At 50.9% G+C, this 19,300-nt stretch overlaps 7 protein-coding genes and 1 non-coding gene across 8 annotated transcripts; 3 read left to right on the forward strand and 5 right to left on the reverse strand.

Annotated features, from left to right (window-relative positions):
* Positions 1-601: 601 nt before the first annotated feature.
* On the reverse strand, positions 602-2,991 carry VTN77DRAFT_4344 (uncharacterized protein; the record flags this gene model as incomplete). The annotated part of the gene is made up of 3 exons (XM_069420393.1): positions 602-1,685; positions 1,744-2,860; positions 2,928-2,991. 3 exons carry the CDS (start codon positions 2,989-2,991, stop codon positions 602-604), a joined length of 2,265 nt encoding a protein of 754 aa, XP_069282015.1.
* A 1,067-nt stretch (positions 2,992-4,058) lies between these two features.
* Positions 4,059-5,260, reverse strand: VTN77DRAFT_4345 (uncharacterized protein; the record flags this gene model as incomplete). The annotated part of the gene is made up of 4 exons (XM_069420394.1): positions 4,059-4,328; positions 4,439-4,566; positions 4,626-4,736; positions 5,101-5,260. 4 exons carry the CDS (start codon positions 5,258-5,260, stop codon positions 4,059-4,061), a joined length of 669 nt encoding a protein of 222 aa, XP_069282016.1.
* A 1,332-nt stretch (positions 5,261-6,592) lies between these two features.
* On the forward strand, positions 6,593-7,081 carry VTN77DRAFT_4346 (uncharacterized protein; the record flags this gene model as incomplete). Its single annotated transcript, XM_069420395.1, has 2 exons — positions 6,593-6,876; positions 6,994-7,081. The coding sequence occupies 2 exons, from the start codon at positions 6,593-6,595 to the stop codon at positions 7,079-7,081; spliced, it is 372 nt and encodes a 123-aa protein (XP_069282017.1).
* A 1,219-nt stretch (positions 7,082-8,300) lies between these two features.
* On the reverse strand, positions 8,301-9,077 carry VTN77DRAFT_4347 (uncharacterized protein; the record flags this gene model as incomplete). Its single annotated transcript, XM_069420396.1, has 4 exons — positions 8,301-8,333; positions 8,495-8,687; positions 8,859-8,949; positions 9,038-9,077. 4 exons carry the CDS (start codon positions 9,075-9,077, stop codon positions 8,301-8,303), a joined length of 357 nt encoding a protein of 118 aa, XP_069282018.1.
* Positions 9,078-9,560: 483 nt separating this feature from the next.
* On the forward strand, positions 9,561-12,444 carry VTN77DRAFT_4348 (uncharacterized protein; the record flags this gene model as incomplete). Its single annotated transcript, XM_069420397.1, has 3 exons — positions 9,561-10,410; positions 10,464-12,004; positions 12,067-12,444. 3 exons carry the CDS (start codon positions 9,561-9,563, stop codon positions 12,442-12,444), a joined length of 2,769 nt encoding a protein of 922 aa, XP_069282019.1.
* Positions 12,445-13,205: 761 nt separating this feature from the next.
* VTN77DRAFT_4349 (uncharacterized protein) lies at positions 13,206-13,929 on the reverse strand (the record flags this gene model as incomplete). The annotated part of the gene is made up of 3 exons (XM_069420398.1): positions 13,206-13,272; positions 13,363-13,562; positions 13,645-13,929. 3 exons carry the CDS (start codon positions 13,927-13,929, stop codon positions 13,206-13,208), a joined length of 552 nt encoding a protein of 183 aa, XP_069282020.1.
* Positions 13,930-14,827: 898 nt separating this feature from the next.
* On the reverse strand, positions 14,828-17,365 carry VTN77DRAFT_4350 (uncharacterized protein; the record flags this gene model as incomplete). The annotated part of the gene is made up of 2 exons (XM_069420400.1): positions 14,828-16,675; positions 16,742-17,365. 2 exons carry the CDS (start codon positions 17,363-17,365, stop codon positions 14,828-14,830), a joined length of 2,472 nt encoding a protein of 823 aa, XP_069282021.1.
* A 1,178-nt stretch (positions 17,366-18,543) lies between these two features.
* On the forward strand, positions 18,544-18,635 carry VTN77DRAFT_t15. The gene has a single exon. It is a non-coding gene; the product is annotated as a tRNA-Asp (tRNA).
* Positions 18,636-19,300: the final 665 nt, after the last annotated feature.

Genomic DNA, 19,300 nt, shown 5'->3' on the forward strand with positions numbered 1-19,300 from the left:
ATTGCACGGACGAGATTGTCGAGGATATGCGAGGCGTCTTAGATGCCATCGACCTTTCGCGTTCCCCCGTCACCAGTGGTTAGTACTGAAGACATCACAACTTATAAGAAGTGGAATAATTTATGCAATCCTTGACTGCAGACGAGTAGATCCATTGAAGTATGAGACTGTCTGCCAGACCGGTCTCCTCACAGGATGTTATGCTCCTTATCCATGTCCAGATGTAAATACATACATATATACCAGTATTCCAGTCTGTCCAGTGATACCAAGTAATAGAGCTTGCAACGTTTCAATAGAGAAATCACCAATATCCCGACTGGTTCTTGATGACCGGATTGTAAAGATGAGCATTTTGTCCCATTCTTTGGTTGTCCATTCTTCTATGTCGTCAGCATCATGACATCCTTCCTGGCACAGTCACGCGTCTCTCAGGACCGTTATCCCACACAGGGAAACAATAACCGAGAGGGCAGCAGCTGGATGATATGTCAGTATGTGAAGGTGGGCGTCGTTTCAGACTAAGTCATTAACAGATCCCTTCTCATAGGGATCGCCTGGTAATCGTTGGGGTAGGATCAGGAATCCATCAAATGGAGAATTAAGATAGCTTTCGATGCATCCAACCCCCATCCTGGAACAGATCGGACATCGGAGGCTCCTGCCAATACAGCTGGCGCCATTCATCCTCCATGTCCGGAAGCCCTTCCATGGTCATCGGTCCAGGTTGGTCGGAATCGGCAAACGGGAAAAGCTGCCGCCAGTCTACGTATTCCCGTGGCTGATCCAAGGGTTCCACCGGGGGAACGCCCGACATGTCCTCTGGTCCAGCCATCCAAGCCTCGCTCTGCGGAACTTGAGACCCCGTCGACGACTTTGGGGTTTGACTAAGAGGTGGATGCTGCTCGCGTTGTGGGAGGGATTGTCCATTCGTTGGAGGCGCTGAGATGGTGGACGGAGAGACGTTCGACGTTGAGTCGGTATTAGCACTCTGGTTTCGCGAAACGCCGAATTGGCCCGGGGTCTCGTTGCTGACGATCTGCATATCTTGCTTGAGACGCTTTGAATTTTCAAAAAGCCGCAGAATGGTCTCCGCGCTGGACCAGTATTCAGCCAGGTCGCGGAGAGAATGCAAGGTCGAGTCAAATCGTCTAAGGGCGTTGATGGCCAACACCGGATTCGAGAAACGCAGTTCGACTCGAACCTGAATCATAGCTGTGAACAACGTATAGACACCTGAACACCACAAATATTTGATGCGGTCCTTTTGACGAAGTTCTTCAAAGATTGACGCGATCACCCCGGCAGCGGCACTGCATATTTCCGCATCGTGGGGTCCATAGTCATCGGAATAGGCAGACGCTCTCGGATGCGGTCGATGCAGGAGGATCAAGAAGTTATTGTAAGTTAGATGAAGCATTGCAGACCAAGAATCCATGTCCGAGGCGCGCAGTCGTAACGTATCTGGGAGTCGGAGGGACCAATTGGCCAGAGCCTCGTCGGCTTCGGGGAGGACAGCTTTTCGGCGTTCCGCACTCACTCGCAGACCAAACCGTTCTCGAAGAATGTACGAGATCATGGTGCAAAGCTCCGCAAAGTGGATGACGTAGTCAGTCTGCACCCGAGGGCCACACCCTACAAAATCCTCAGGAGTGAGAGGGCGGACATCGCAGTCTTCGAGGTTGCTGAACGGTAAATAAATGAGCATATCTGGTCACCCAAATTCGGAGGAATGCAGCTTACATGGCCTGTGGTCGCCCATAGGAGAGGGAAACCATCACATCGAACTGAACCAAAATCCACCACACCCTTCTCCACATCCGCCTGTCGCTGGCGGCAAACTTGCTGGATACGGGATCGCGGTGCATCCCAAGGCCAGTCGCAATCCTTGCTGCGACCCCCACCCAATAGTGAGCGTTGGCTGCGACATCATCATCGACGGTGTCGGAATGCCAAGTTAACAGCAGTGCTGCTTGAACAAGGATGTCTCGATTCCGCTCGATTCGGTTATCGAACAGCCACTTGCAGCGGCGAAAGAAGATTGCCTTGAGCTCATCGCGCTCCGGTCTTGGGCGAGTAACATGGGCCCCAACGAGTAGAATCGCTTGCATGAGCAATATGGGGGGAGGGTCAGCAGGATCCCGATTCCGATACTGAGCCATGAACAGATCCTCATCAACGATCGGATACCCTGGGTTGACATGAGTGAAATAGGCCTCGACCAACTCATCCACTAGAGACGGCTCCGGGAGAGTCAGAGCATCCTGGAGCAGTTGATCATGGCCAATCTCGAGACGACGTCGTGGGATGTCGTGGCCAGCAAAATGATACACATCGTCACCACCGTCGTCGGCTCTTTGTTGGCGGATCAGGAACGACATATTCGACACATCATGGCCCACATAGATCGCGCGCACCCCTCGTTGGATCTCGCGTCGGTCTGGTTCTTCCTCATCAATCAACTTCACCAGACGGTTCTCTAGCTCCCGTCCATCCTCACGGGCGGTCGATGATTCAGAAGCGGATTGGTGAGCTTGCACCTGAGAGTCTGAGCCATTTCGAGAGATCCCGAGTCTCGCGGGAGCGTTTAAGTCGGGACGAAAGGTCCGAGACTGTGAGCCACTGGACACTAGTTGCAGTGAGGCCGGTGGTGCCGGTTGAGGAGCGGGTTTCTGAGGCGGCTCCGGAGGTCGACAACGGATGGGAACAGGATTCAGGGCTGAGCGGACAACCGGCCGTTTCTTCTTTTCATGTATGCGGCAATCGGGCTTGCCAGAGGAGCGACAATTGGAGCACGGGAACCCAACGGCACGGGCATCGCAGCGCACCTTTCGGCGATGGCAGTGGACGCATGCGGCACCTGAGCAGAGCAGCCACAGTTAGCACTTCTAATATCAATTGCACAAAAAGATATCCATTGTTGTTACCTGGCTTCCGTTTCGTCACACCGCTGGCGGAGGGCGGCCAACTGTCACTCGCAGCCGAGGCCATCTCGAAGCGGAGCTCTGCATTGAGTCACCCAATTATCAATTATCTGTCGAAGCGCATCTGTGCAGGTCGTCGCCCTGATGCCGTATTCCTTGGGTTGTGCTGTGTCGCCATTAGGCAATTTGGCGACTGATCTTGATAGAAAAGCGGAAGTTTTCAGCAGTGAATTTGGGAAAATCAGCGTTAGTGAGAGCCATGCCAGCCCTGAGGTCAGCTGGAACATTGGGCGTGATTCCGTATGTGTGGAGGAAAGCGTGGGAACCCGCCCAGTCCCAGCCGTCTGGTCCAAGTGCCGTGCCTGCCCAATAGAGTAAGAGCAACCAGCTCTGTCACGTGGCCCGGCCCATGACCCCGGATTCCATGGCCGGGGAAAGCTTCCGAAAGGAAAGAACCATTGGTCCTCTTGCCTGAAGAAACACACACCTAGACATAGGAGCTTACAGAATCAAAGATGGGGCTTGCACATGCCACTACTTAGGCAAGTGGTCCAAACTTTTGGGTTATATCGAAGTAAAGTACCTGCATGATAGTCCATTATACCTCGGGTTAAGTGACAAACGGGATCCGAACTCAAAGATGCCATCCTGTTCCCAGTCCGTAACAGTCCTTGCCTTAAGCGCCTGCTCCCGGCTTGCGTCATCCTCTTCTAGCAAGCACATTCTCACGTTTGAAACATTCCACCTCCCAGCAATACACCAATAGGCAAATGAAGAGTCGTATACATAGGTACAACACCGCGCAGCACATGCCTTGACTAACACGTATTTCACTGTTTGGAGTTGTGGGGAGTTATGGGGGAAAGAAGAACGCTGCTTTTGTCTGTTGAGTTGTACAAGAGGTAGGGCAGAAGATCGAAAGAAAAATAAATCAATGAAAAAAGAAAAAAAAAGAAAAACAAAAGGAAAAATCCACTCAACCGAAGATCTGAGCCATTGAGAGAAAACCAGAAAGAGAAAACAGCCATTCTGTCATTTCATCATTTCTCACAACTCACCATGGCTTTCCACAACGCCAGGTGACTGTCGCTTCCCATCACAATTCACCTCTTGGGTCATTTGTAGGAGCGTTGACTAGTAAGATTCGCCACCGGTTCCATTGTGGCCTTGGCCGACCATGGAGGAGTACCCATAGCCCGAGTTATCCTGCTCGGATGGATCCATATTGGTGGGCATGATGTTGTTGGAGTTTTCAGATGCACCAGCGAAGTTGGTCGAGCTGGTAGCCGTCGCGGGTGCTCCGCGCGCAGCGGGTGCGCCGCTCGCTGCACCACCGACAGGACCGCCGGAGTTATAACTGCTGCTTGTAGGCCGGTTCTGGTTCTCACCTCTGGCGGACTGCGTCTGAAATGAGTTAGGTCAAGACCATCCCAGTAGAATGGAAGACGGGTCATGGAGGCAAACAGGTTGTGCGTTCCCTGGAAGGGTGCTACCAGACAGTAATAGGGACTCACCTCACGGTATTTTGAAAGATAGATCTTCAAGGCCTCTGCATAGTTCTCGAATCCCAGAGAGGTCATAGCAAACAGAATATCCTCACCGTTGACCGTCTTGCGCTTCTCTTGCTGGCATTTTTCAGATGCTGTCGAAACTGTTAGAAAAGAGACCCGACGCGATAAGCGGACGACCCGAACTACCAACCTTCACTGGTGATAAATGAGATAAATTCGCTCACGCATTCTTGCATGCACTCCTTTGCCTCTTTTGCAATCTTGGCATTCTCGGGCAGGGCCATTTTCATGATACGGGCCACTGGTGATAAAGTGTTAGCATCGCATGTCTAGGCAGACTAAACACCTCCATTGTGGTTGAAGAAAAGATAGAAGCGCTAGACGAATAGAAGCGCCAGATGGTTGTAGGAAACGGAAAATGCTAAGGATCAAAAGCCGCAAGCAGGCTCTGCCGCGCGGATCCTAACTAGCAAAGAGGACGAATAAGGTACATGGCTCCAGGGACGCTTAACGACAAGCGCCTTGGATCCCAGAAGTACCGAAGTACCCAAAGAAGAAGCGGGTGCAGCGCAAAAAGGAACGGTCGCCTGCAAGCAGAAGAAGGGAAAAAAAGGTACGCGCAAATCAGGAGGTCAGCAGAAGATGCAGGAACACGTAAAACTAACCATTTGCAATAGGGAGCCATCGGTCCTGTTCCTTCACCTCGAACTCGCCGTGGCCTTGGGTTTGTGTTTCTTGGTTCTCCCGATCCATCTGTTCCGGGTCATCGCCTGACTGAGTCTCAGGTTCCACCTCCGGTTCCTTTTGAGGAGAGGCCGACGACATGGTTTTAGGTCTTTGGGTACGTGCAGCGGATACCGACTTGGGAGGGAGAGTCCAGTGTTGCTCTGCTGGCAAATGACCACGTCAGAGGGGGGGCGCGGGAAGAACTATGCTTCGGATGCGATGCAGGCCCTGCGTCAGAGTGCGTCTGGCTGGGCAGCGATTTGCTTCACAGTAGCCTGGGTCTTCTAAGATTCCCGCCGTGTGGGGGATTAGTGGCGATGCGTGTGGTCCTGCGTGTGCTCTGGCGGTGTACAAGAGGACGACGGAGGCGCGCCAGGGGGGCGACCGCGCGCGGTTGCTTCCGAGCCGCGGATGGGATGGACAACCACGCGAAACCTGACCCTAGGAAGGTGGATGAATTTGTGTCTTTATTTGCCAGCTGCAGGTGTATGGGATGGATGTCGAGAGTTGCGCGCGCTGCGAGAGCGGAAGAGCTAGCTAGCAAGCCGAGGTGACCCGTTCACGCGCAGGTGGGGGAAGGGTTCAATTGACCGGGGCAGCGCTACACCTCGCGAAGCTGCCGGAGTCAGAGCGTAGAGGTAGCGCGTATGCGACAGATCTTCGAGGATCTCGATAATCAGATGGTGGTGGTGGTGGGTGTTTCTCGTGCAGCAGTGTCTCTGTTGTTGATGCGCGTAGAAATCAATTGGCGAACCAGAGGTGGCGGATGAGTGATGGGCGAATGGCGGGTGACAAGAGCTGAGCTGGAGCTGTTCGTTGGCCGTCACAGACGCCGCAACAACCAAAGCGAACGGAATACTCTGACTGGTGCAAGACAGACACCAAAACAGGACCGTTTTGTACACCGTCAAGCAAGTCAGGCGATTGGGCAGAAAAACAATGAGATACAAAAAGATCGAGAGTCTTGACGGGCAGACTTCTGGATGGTTCTCTTCGCTTCTCGTGATGGCGACTGCCTTTTCCGGCTCGCATGAGGGGTGGTTACGCTCTCCATACGAGGTTGTAATTTACGTGGGCCGCTTTCGGTGCTTGTCTGGGGGAACAGTTCGCAAGAACGTGTAACGATACGGTGTCACGTCATGGCACTGATCTACGCCACTGAGGTAGGTCCAGTATTACATCTACCTAGTCAGTGCGATATCATCCTCCAGCATGGACCCTCTCATCGCCTGGGATTTTCGCTATCCAAGATCTTACAGAAGGATCAAGTAGTATCTACTAATCCTTGTTCCTTTTCTCGACTTAAACTCGACCGTTTGGGTCCCTGCTGACATCGAAAACACTGATTCTTACCCAAGTTTCAACTCCTATTTCACCAGACTTATGGTGGCGTTGACGACCGTCTAGACGGGGCGATATGCTTGCTGTCATATGCAACTGCCTGTTCGTCATCAACTGCATGGCATAGCCTCGATTTACAACCTCCAGCTCATCCCTCAAGGTTACACCGCGGGGTGTCCGACACTCTTTACAACTGGCCATTACTGGTTCTTCATCCAGCATGCAGTAAATGCGGCACACCGTCAGTTCGTTCAAAAGCAACATATTTTCGGACTGAGGGATTTAGGCCTGTTGCTTGCGATGGCCAAGACCAAAAACAAGGCTATCTGCCATGTCCACCAAGTCCCAGCCACCTGGCTGAGAGGAAGAACCAGGTATGCACTCGAAGATTTTTACTTTAAACGGGGCTATCTTCCAGAACTGTCTAGACCCTAGCCACAATGTGTACTTATAAATGGAGCCTTGCTAACACGACATCTCATCCTGGAAAGATGTGCTGTGAAAATTGAACAGCCATGGTTCAGCCCCTCACTATTACTACAGAGTCCAGGCACCTGTTCCCCTATCAATCAACTGTGAAGAGAGCTAAAGATGCTTGTTCTAACTAACCCCTTTCGATGAGTCCGATAGACATACACAGGCAAAAGCCCAAAAGAATACGATATGATGTTGACAGATGCATAGCGTGGATGCTCATCTTTGGCTTCGGATTGAGATCATACCGGCGAATGACAGCCCACCTGTTTGCGAAACCATCAACGATAGCCAGTTCACCCATGGAATGGTCTCGTGGGTCCCAGTACTCCGTACAGCATGGTTCTCCACATCCCACGTCATTATTGTTTCTACGGCACATTTTGTGATACCATCTACGCTCCGAACTTACGTCTTACAGCAGCTGAAACACGCAGCCTTATCGTCCTATATTATGTAGACTGCAGGGATCAGGGCTTGACGTTGAAACGGCCAGTAGGCGTGAGGCCCAAGGTGGTGGCGCGGTGGTACCTGAGTTGCAGCCCTCTCGAATCATCGGGCTTCATGATGCAGATTAAAGGCCAACCAAGCTGCGTCGTGGAAAGGCGCTAAACGGCATGCAGAGAGTCAGTGTCCAACCTGCCTGAGGGCTAGTAGCCTGCACTAAAACACCCACACCACGCAAGCCTAGTGTCTGCCTCATTGGGCTGCAGCGCATGGCCAACTCACTCGAGCACACCCATCTTTAGAAGAACGCGGCACAGGAAATATGTTAACTACAGCAAAGAGGGGGTGCGTGGGATGGGATCATTCTAGCAGAAAACTCCCTTTCCTAGGTTTCTGGCTCCAAAAGAGAGTTTTTATCTCGCCTCATGATCGCATTACTTCGTGAATAAAACAGATGGACTATATCCTGCTGCCAGCACTAGGAACAGTCAAGACTCAAGATCCTATCCAGACACTGCCAGCTGTTGGGCATAATTGCATCTTCAACAGAGCATGGATTAACAGCATGGGTTTTCGTCATTCCTTCTGCTTCCTCAGCCGATGACGTGTGAAACCAAACATCCCTGGACAGCCGGCGCTCTTCATGAAATCTCTTGAGTGGTGTGAGATGTGATGTGACATACTCAGGTGGACCTATCTCTGAATATGCGCAATCTGGCAAAGGCACAAAGTCATGAATGACTCGAGTCGCAGGCTTCTGTCCAACCTGCACCTGAAAGTCTTGGGAAAGGTGACCCCAGGTCGGCAAGGGTTTCTACTCTGCCGTAGTTTGGATCGTGCAGATACAGAAACCCAGTCGTAGTCGAGCAGTGTGCTCTCATTGTTGTACGACTTGGACGTTGTTTTTCTTCTGCAGGATTCAAAATCGTCAGCGTATACGTAACGAAATGACATTCTAATTTTGCTGGAGGTGAAAAGGAAATCTGCTCCAGCAGCAGAACATTGTGTCCCACAATGACCAGGCTCCGTATCTTTTTCTTCCCGGACAATGTTGTAGAGGTGCCGACTCACCTTCCACTCATCCATCTCAGTCTGCTTAGCCTTGTACTGCTTGAGCAGCTCATCGAGAACTTGCTTCAGCCCTTCAGCATTCGTTTTGAGGGACGGGATCACATCCTGAATCGTGCGTTCGACAAGGACTCCGTTGACCATGCGAAAGCATTTACGGTCCTTGGGTAGGGGTTCAAGAGTTTCGATAACGAGCCTAAAGCCATGCAAACACACGAATTAGCAATGTGAAAAGTATACAGAAAAAAAAAAGGCTCCTCAGCGCGAGACAAAATCTCCGTTGTCTCGTCCCAACCCCCTTCTCCATAATCCCAAATGGTATGTACATTGCCATCACAAGCTAGCAAAATAGACGGTGAAGACTCACTTGTGTTCCTCTGCCTCTTGTTCAATATCTCCGATCTTCTGCGCGAGTTGCTGTAGGGTATTTTTGAAGTTGGTATACTGGAGCTGCAGCTCTATCGAGAGCATAACTGGTCAGCATTTATCCATGGCACCATATCAAACAGACGCAATAAGATTGACAAAAAAATGGAATCATCCCACCCTGCTGCTTTCTGAGGCTTGCCTGTTGCTGGCTCGCCATCGTGAGGGAGTTGCTGATATTTACAGCACCAGTGCGAACCTGGCTGATGATGCGGGGCCGCAACACTGCGATATCAAAAGGCGGGTTCGGTTTCGTGAATGGCGCCAAGATCCGAGACCGCCTATCTTATCGATCGTGACGAGTAAACATCAACTTGTGGTAAGAAGACATATGCAAAAAAAAGAAAAGAAAGAGAAGACAAAAAAGGAGAGCAATATTTCCTTATTTCATAATGCATAGAATATTGACTATGATCTACTACCCCTATGCGTAACAGCTTTTCTATAGACCTGCTTAGTCATCATGTTTGCATTGTTTGCCACTTGTCGAATGATTTCCGCTTCCAAAGTCAGCAGCTCCCTTCAACTTTCTTCCAACAATCAACATAACTGGCTGCTTCACGCCGCCAGTATCGGGGGAAAGGAGAGCGGATCTTCACTGATTTTGTTTGATTCTCCTTTCTTGATATCAATTTAGCCCACCATGGCTCGTGACGACGCTCCCCCGCCAGCCAAACGGCAGAAGAGCTCCAACCTCCCGCCGCCACTCCGGGATGCGAAACGCAAGGATATAGACAACTGGGAGACGAATCGGATGTTGACGTCGGGCGTCGCACAGCGAAGAGAATATGATGGCGACTTTGTTCCTGATGACGACGAAGGAACACGGGTGCACCTGTTGGTGCACGACCTGCGCCCGCCCTTTCTCGATGGCCGCACCATCTTCACCAAGCAGCTGGAGCCTATATCTGCGGTGCGCGATCCCCAGAGCGACATGGCCGTCTTCAGCCGGAAAGGAAGCAAGGTCGTTAGAGAGCGGCGAACGCAGCGGGAACGGCAGAAGCAAGCGCAAGAGGCCACGACTGTGGCGGGTACTGCATTGGGTAACTTGATGGGGATTAAAGAGGACGAGGGCGATAGCGCAGTCTCGGCACCAATAGACGACGTATACAAAGGCGGGAATCAATTTTCGAAGCACTTGAAGAAAGACGAAGGTGGCGCCAGTGACTTTAGCAAGAGCAAGACCATTCGTGAGCAGAGAGAATTCCTGCCTGCTTTTGCAGTGCGGGAGGAACTGCTACGAGTGATTCGTGACAACCAGGTCATCGTCGTCGTTGGAGAGACCGGGTCAGGCAAAACCACGCAATTGACCCAATTTCTGTACGAGGATGGCTATGGGAAGTACGGTATGATTGGATGCACACAACCGCGAAGAGTGGCTGCCATGAGTGTTGCGAAGCGCGTGAGCGAGGAGATGGGTGTCGAGCTGGGAGGTCTTGTTGGTTATGCAATCCGCTTCGAGGACTGCACCAGCGACAAAACTGTCATTAAATGTAAGTTCTCACATCCTCCGATTCTTCTGCCATAAACTAACGTGTTTCTGCAGATATGACCGACGGCGTCCTTTTGAGAGAATCCTTGGTTCAACCGGACCTGGACAAGTACTCGTGCATTATTATGGATGAGGCCCACGAGCGAGCTCTCAATACTGATGTCCTCATGGGTCTGATCAAGAAGGTCCTGGCTCGACGAAGAGACTTGAAGTTGATTGTGACGTCTGCCACCATGAATGCGGAACGGTTCTCTCGATTTTTCGGCGGAGCGCCCGAGTTCATCATTCCTGGAAGGACATTCCCCGTCGACATTCAATTTTCTCGCTCTCCGTGTGAGGATTACGTGGACAGTGCAGTCAAGCAGGTCTTGGCTATCCACGTCTCACAAGGTCCTGGCGACATATTGGTGTTCATGACGGGTCAAGAGGATATTGAAGTAACTTGCGAGCTGATTGAGGAGAGATTAAAGCTGTTGAATGATCCTCCCAAGCTGAGTATATTACCCATCTACAGTCAAATGCCGGCGGAGCAGCAAGCGAAGATCTTCGAAAAGGCGCCTCCCGGGGTTCGTAAGGTGATTGTTGCCACCAACATCGCCGAGACGAGTCTGACTGTGGACGGAATTATGTACGTGGTGGATTCTGGCTTTTCGAAGCTGAAGGTGTACAACCCTCGCATGGGTATGGATACTCTTCAAATTACGCCGATCTCACAGGCCAATGCTGGCCAACGTGCTGGACGAGCAGGCAGGACCGGTCCAGGCAAAGCATATCGACTTTACACGGAGCAGGCTTACAAAAACGAATTCTACATGCAGACGATCCCTGAAATTCAGCGGACCAGTCTGTCGAACACGGTTCTTCTTCTGAAGTCGCTTGGCGTGAAGGATTTGTTGGATTTTGATTTTATGGATCCTCCTCCACAAGAGACGATCACCACATCCCTTTTCGAGCTGTGGGCACTCGGGGCTTTGGACAATCTAGGTGAACTGACGCCGCTGGGACGGCGCATGACACCGTTTCCGATGGACCCTTCTCTCGCAAAGCTCTTGATCACGGCTTCCGAAGAATACGGCTGTAGTGAAGAGGTCCTGACCATTGTGTCGATGTTGTCGGTGCCGAGTGTGTTCTACCGGCCGAAGGAACGTCAAGAAGAATCCGACGCGGCTCGGGAGAAATTCTTTGTCCCTGAATCCGATCACCTAACATTGCTGCATGTGTATACACAGTGGAAAGCACATGGCTATTCGGACGCGTGGTGCACGAAGCACTTTCTCCACTCGAAGTCACTCCGCCGGGCGAAGGAGATCCGTGAGCAACTGCAGGACATCATGGCGGCGCAGAAGATGCCTCTGATCAGCTGCGGCACGGACTGGGATGTCATTCGCAAGTGTATCTGCTCGGGATATTACCACCAAGCGGCTCGAGTCAAGGGTCTTGGCGAGTTTATCAATCTGCGGACCAGCGTGACGGTGCAGCTGCATCCAACCAGCGCGTTATACGGGCTGGGGTATGTGCCGGACTACGTGGTCTACCATGAACTGATCCTGACGAGCAAGGAGTACATGTCCTGTGTGACAGCAGTTGACCCACACGTAAGTTTCTTTCCCCTTCCTGTCATCCATGTCTGTGTATATAGTTACTAACTCGAAAACAGTGGCTCGCCGAACTCGGAGGCGTCTTCTACTCCATCAAGGAGAAGGGCTACTCGCACCGCGAGCGCCGCATCACAGAGCAAGAGTTCAACCGCCGCATGGAGATCGAAGCGCAGATGGCGGCCGACCGCGAACGGGCCGAAGCAGAGAAACAAAAGGAAAAGGAGCGCAACGACCCTGCGCGCCGGAAGAGAGAGATCGAAGCTGGTGCTGCAGTTGTCCGCTCTGCAGTGAGGAAGCCCGTCATCGTCGGCGCGGCGAGACGAGGCGGAGTGACAGCTTCGTCGACATCGAACTCAATTGGCAGCAGCAACGGCAGCGGCGGCAGCAGCGTAGTGAAGAAACCGCCCACGACGAGGAGACCTGGAAGGGTTTTCTAGTCGGTTAGCTTCGGTTACTTTTAGTTACTTTTGGTTACTTCGTCAGTTACTATGTTTTAGTAGAGATACCATTTCATTTCGTATCATTTCGATTCTTTTTTTTTTGTTTACCCAAGGGCATACATGCATGGCATCATCGCACATCATCACACAACGTGACATGACATGATCGATATGGCATGGCATGGCATGGCATGGATGACAACACTGTTCTGTACAGTACAGTAGACAGGGAAAAGCATGTAGATAGAGATAGATGAAATAGATCAATAATGTCATCAATCAACATTGCATTGCATACTGGACCAAAAAACACACACACGGAAAAAAAAGGATCATTCAGGAAGAAGCAATTTCTTTCCACTTCCACTGGTTGAAAGAGGGAAAAAAAAAAGGTCATTGATCATCCTGCAGTCTATCTAAACAGATCAATCAAATCCTTTTTATTTTTTGGGTCACTTCGTCTTTAGCTTCGCTGCTATCACCATCACCTTCCTTTTCTTCCCTCGTTCTTCCTCTCTTCTCTCCTACCTACCTACCCTTTCATCTGTTCATCCATTCTCCTCTCCTCTCCTCTTCTCTTCTTATCGTTCATCGTACAGTATACAATTCAATCAGACGATCGATCGAGCAATCAATCAGCACCAACAAAAAAAAGATGAAATAAAACCAGCCGATCAGAAAAAAAATCAAACAAAACTAACAACATAAATCGTAAACGATGTTTGAATGAATGGCAATGTTTATTTTTATTTTCCTGCTCAGTTAATAAAATTAATGCAGAAAAAGTGCAAGATGAGGCTGCCGAAGATGTAATCTGCGAAGGCCCTGCAAATTCAAACAAAATCAGTCAATCAATTTCCTTATTCACTTACTTTAATTCCCAACGAGTATATTTAATATATTTGTATAACGTACCGTTCATGAGAAGGAGAAATGTCCTCATTCGACTGCTCCGTCGATGCTGCTGTGGAAGCCTTTCCCTTCGACGAAGAAGATAATGATTTCGATCCCGAGCTGGTACTAGGAGGACTCTGACTAGTCTGCATCCGCAAACTAGCAGTCAAGACGAACTGTCCGACAGCAGCAGAGAAGCCGCTGAGGAAGGCGTTGAAGGGCTAGCAACCAGTCAGCACTCACTCAATCACTCAAGATGAACCAAAGAAATGAAAGGCATATTGATTTGAAGTGTCCACATACGTAATTCCCCGCCACAACACAATACACAAACTGTATCACGCCCACCACGACCAGAAACGCCATGAACGCGTCCAGCAGGAAGGTGCGCTGCGGCGTCTGCGAAAGGTATCGCTGCCAGATGTGCTTGATGATGACGCCTGGGGGGGAATTGGGTGATAGAGTGACTGGTGCAGTAGTATTACTGTTGCTGTTGGAGGACGACGTCGTTGTGACTGGCGTACTGGTGCCGGAGGAGGCAGAGGAGGAGACGGCTGTGCTGGCGGCTGCTTGTCGTTTTGGAGCCATTGTTCTTGATATTATTGTCGTTGTTGTAGATATGTAGGCTCGACTGGAGGGGAATTGAGAATGGAATTCTTCAATGGGTCGTCGAGAGAAGTGGTGTGGTAAACGCAACGCAGCAACTTGGTGACGACTGCAGCCCGTAGCAGCTGCGTGGCCTGTCTACAACGGAGCTTCCCTCCAGATTGCGCCGTTGCGGAGATTCCGTCAGCCACGCCAAGACTGCCGCGTGATGGTTTGTCCGAGCTTCCGCCAGCTACCTATTTAGGTACAGTACATGATCTAGATCTTCAAGATCGATAAGAGCACTACCTTACGAGATGAACTGCATCGTGTCTCAGATTGATATCTATTGAGTCTCAATCACACATATATACCTAGTCTGTTATTTACTGAATGTCTACCCATGATCACAGATATAGAATCCAAAGCTCACATGCTTTAGCCAAAACGGTTGAAACAAGGCCCAATATGTATGTATTCAAACGAGTTGACAAACGAGACGCCCAGCCAATGCTGCCAAGGAGAGATGGTTGAACCAGTGATATACACAAATAAAGACCCCAGTCAAACGACTTCTAATCGAACGAACGCCTAAACCAACACCTCATATGCATCAGGCAGAATCCGCCGTATCATCAGTCATTATGTATATACAGATAAAGAAGCAGAGAGGTCATTACGTCGACAATGCTGCTGGCTCGAATATCCGAAAACTGGCCTCGTTGTAAATGCGGAGCTCGGAACGGACATCAGTTGCCGTCCAAGGGTTGTAGTAGATAGTGGAAAATAAAGCCAGCCATTGGAAAGCCAGCTGAAATTCGCAATTACCCTCACCAGGCCAACCCTGTACAGAAATCCGTCAATGGACTGCGTAGGTCGTAAAAATCGTCGTAGTCGACTGTCATAGAAAGTCGACAACATTCGCTACAAGCGGTCCACTCGTCTTCTCGACATCCATCTGGAAATCGCGCAGGACATTGTCCCATTGATCCCAGCTTGGTGCCGCCTCTAGCCCATCAGACGGCTCAGCAGCGCTGTTGATCGCATCTAGCGAAGCGCTGGAGACGGATTGCCCCGTATCTACAGCTGCGGAAGGCTCCGAAACGGGTACCGCATAGAAATAGGGGTGAATCATCTCGCCTAGCAGCTCAGTCACGCCTTTGCGGAGATCGAGATCCATCCCTTTGCTTCCTTGCGTCTTCGCTGGTGCAGGAGTTTGCGAAGGTGCTGTTGCTGCTGCTGCTGCTGGTGGTGGTGGTGGAGACAGCTGCGGCATGCTTACAACACTCCCAACTCCCGGCTGCAGAATTGGCGACGGTTCGGGTCGAAAGACCGGCCAATTCGATCCGTACTTCGCTCGCAGCTCCTCCTCCTGTTTCTTCCGGAACTCGCTGGCTCGCTGCATCAGTCGGGACAGAGGACGCCAGAGCATCCCCTTCTTCTGCGTGGCCTGCCGCTCCCAATCGTTAAAGACCGAGTTCACCGCGACCCAGGCGCGTTCCACGCCCGGGCAAAGAGGACGAACGCAGAGTTCCGCCAGCACAAAGGCGACCGCATGCCACTGGGTGTGGGTCCTAAACAGCCAGCTCCACCTGGCCGTATTCTCGTTCGTCGCGAGCAGATGCGAGAACTCGATGACCTCGATCGATGTCAGCAGAAGCCGGTTCCGCATCTCGTGGGACAGAGCCGGCATTTGTTCGTTCCTGGCCAACGGGTGATGCACAATCAACCACAGCTTGGCCACAATGAGTCGTGCCACCGTCGCACAGGCCCAGTGCAGCGGGACATCCATGTCACAATGCCGGACGTATCGTTCATTCAATCGAGCATTCAGTTTTTCAACCACACTTTCGCGTTGCTCAAGCGTCTGCGGTGCGGGACAGACTGTACCCGGAGGGACGTACGTCAGACGTCGATACGCCAGTGTGACTTCGCAACGGATGAGCGAGAAGGTCATGTCAGTGAATCCAACCCGCTCCGGTGGCGGTGTTTTCGAGTCCGGACTAATATCGTCATCGTCGATGTTCAACGGGAGTCGGGTGTCGTAGATCAGATCGCTGATCATTGGATCTGTGCCATGGTCTTCGGCGGCTCGCAAGTCTAGGATACAGATGTGCCACCAGGCCCGACGGCGCATCTCGGTTTCAAAAGGGCTCAGCCCAAAGTTTGTCCCGTCTCGATGCAGACCTAGGCCTGTTGCAAGGCGAAGAACAACTGCTGACAAGGTCCACACAAACCTCGAGTCATCTTGCCGGCGGATGCACGTGAGGAAGAGAATAGCAGCCTGGATCAGCGTCAAGTTCTGAGAGTTGAGGAGATTGGCTCTCGCGAGCGCCTGCTCGGTAGCGAATCGGTAGCGACTGATAGCCGCGTCGCGCTCTTCTCCTAGGTCCGACATGCACTGTTCAGGAGTCATACTGATCACTGCGGCCAAGTAAACGGAAAAGGCCAGGGCTTCCGTGTTCTTGTCCAGCGAGTCGAGGTTCGCGGATGCGTCGACGAGTATATTTCGGATGGTGGGTTTATGGAGCACGGTCACCAATGCTCCCACATTCTGCTCATAAGTTTTCCACAAAACAAATAGCTGCGTAGGAGTCGGATGATAATTGCGGAGGCTGTGGGCGACAGATTGATAGCCAAATAGAAAGGCATCGTGGTTCTGACTGCCCGAGTTGATCGAATCACCTGGCGACGGATAGTCGTCCTCATCCGATGACGGGGGGTCTAAAATGTCCTGTAGTTCTTCGATCTGTTGCAGTCAATATATGAACGATTACCATATCTCTTATTACCTGCAAACACGACGTCTACCCACCTGATCTCCAATGCTTGCCCAGAACCTGTTGCTCACATATCGACTCCGTCCCTCATCGATGACAAGTCTCCCAAACTCCTCTTGCACATCTTTCCGATGTTGGACATTCTTCGGATCCGACTCGAGGAATGAACAGAGGTCGTCGCCCGCCTCGGATGCCTGCAATTTGTCATTGTCACGGACAGTCGGGACAGTCGCCGGTGACGCGGTAGAAATCGCCGCCGCAAGACGAGACTCTATAGCAGCGGCCCCTCCCAGACTCTCGACGACACCTTCCAGCCGCCTCAGTCGAGAGAGCAGTTCGGCATCTTGTGCCCGTCTTGGTTTGCGCGGCGCTCGACCGGGCCCGGGAAAGACGCACTCGATGCCTGCTTTGACGCAATTCGCACACGGATCCCTTTTGTTGCAGCGCACCTTTCTGCGCCGACAGGTGACGCAGCTGCGCGGGTTGAGTTGGGCCTGGTTAGCCGGATCGGGGCGCGATGACTGCGGATCGGAACTCGAAGGGGAGATGACAGCATTATCAGACCCGGATTGCGTTTTTGATGGCGCACCGACATGAGTCGAAGCATTATCAGAGGACGTCACGACCGCGGCCCCGTTGGGGCTCTCGCTGGAAGACATGACGGAGTCTTCCACTTCAGGAGAAGTGGTTATCTGACACTCCGGATCTGCAAGGAGCGGTGGAGGCGCCCATCAATCCCAGACGAGCTGCCCTCCTCGCGAGGAGAGATAGTTGAGAGCGGAGAGAGGGCAGGAGGACAGAGAAACAGAGTGAGCAGCGGGAGACACCTTGTTAAGGCGAGCGGCACGTACAGAGACTCCAGCTATGGTGGGGCGTCCCAAGAAATCAGTCCCCTTATCAGATGTCAAGTCCAATCGGCCGCTATCTTAGTGCGTTAAATTGAGTGGAAGTTGGAACAACGTTAGGTACGGAGTAGATATGTGTGGCCCAGTACCGTATAAGAGTATCTGTACGGAGTACGGAGTACCTCGTAACTACCGCTATGACAACCAGGCCTAGGGGAGTCTCCATACAGTGACAAAAAAAGTAACCGCGCGGGGGCGTTAGTCTCCAAACCCGTACCAGTAGAAACAACCTTGGAAGTTTAGAGTGCATAACCGTTCATAAAGTTAGAATTAGGTAGGCATGCTATTATTTAAGCCACATCCACTGCCGCATCGGTTACTGACGGTTGACCGAAGCCAGAGTATCCGATTGACATGAGTCAAAGACTGAATGTTGCATCGACGCGGGAAAATAGCAAATAACTGTCAAGGATACGAATTTGGGCCAGAACTGGCCGGTTATTCAAAGTCAGACGGGGATGCTTCTTTGTGAGAATGATCATCACTCAGCCGTGAGGAGTCACAAGAGTCACAGCCTCAGGACGAAGAACAAAGCCAAGACTCTTAACTCCGTCCACACAGTAGAAGCAGAAACTAACTCTGTGATCTCCCTGCAGCCTCAGGAAAAGTTTAATTTAATTAATAGTTGAGTCTAAATTGGCTGGAAAGCATGATTAGTAACTTTCCAGAAGCGTATTCCTAGGCATCCAAGATTACTAATATTAATAATCCATCGTCTATTTACGGTGTTTGTCAATAATCGTCAAGATCCGAGGAGCACGTGGACATATCTTCATTGAATCAAGCCCGGGAAGCCACAGGGTCCATTGCACGTGTTCAGAGGGAGTAGTCGTGATTACCAATCACATCAAAGCAAACCACTGTCGACCAATGATGATGAGCTGTAATTTCTCCTAATTAATCCTTAGTGGCAAGGTTTCTACAACAACAAATCCTCGATGGTCTAGTGGCTATGATTTCCGCTTGTCATCCATCAAAGGAAGGTCAAGCGCGGGAGACCGGGGTTCGATTCCCCGTCGGGGAGTTTCAAAATCTTTTTTTTCTCCAATTTTTTTTCCCCTCCAGGGACGAGTTCACCTTACAACGCTGGGCTGGAGTCTAGCAGTAGTCCTTGAAAGCTATTAACCATGGTCACGAGCCAGTTTAACTATCCACTATTTACTAATACTACTTACTTGTTCTTATTACTCTTACTGGGGCAAGCTATGTAGTTATGGGGGGCATAAACATACAATATCTTCTTCCTGTTTTTAAATAACTAAAGCTTAAGGCCTTACGTAATTCCTAGTCATAAATATATATAGTTACACGGGTAGTAGGGGAGATAAGAATCCAGCACCCAAGAATCGATCAGTCCCTCTTTTACCTCATCATTGTTATCCTTAGCTATTAATTAACAAGTAATCTCCCTCCCTTATCGAAAACATGAGCAGGAGCACATTCAATAAGAGGGTACGAAGTATCAGTAGTACTACTATACTACTCTTGAGGGTCAGGTGATTGATTTTTTCTGTCGGAGACAAGAAGGAGATCATATTGTGAGGCTAATGACTGCTCTAATTAATGAAAATAGAATAAGAGAGATGGAGGAAGAACAGACAGATGGGCTTTTTTATAAGCCTAAAAAAAGAAATCCCCCCATATTTGGGAGATCTCTATCGTCGCAAGCTCCCAGAACGCCGACATTTT

This window comes from Rasamsonia byssochlamydoides (assembly GCF_041956645.1).
Source record: "Rasamsonia byssochlamydoides strain NRRL 3658 unplaced genomic scaffold VTN77scaffold_3, whole genome shotgun sequence".
In the NCBI taxonomy this organism is placed as follows: domain Eukaryota; kingdom Fungi; phylum Ascomycota; class Eurotiomycetes; order Eurotiales; family Trichocomaceae; genus Rasamsonia; species Rasamsonia byssochlamydoides.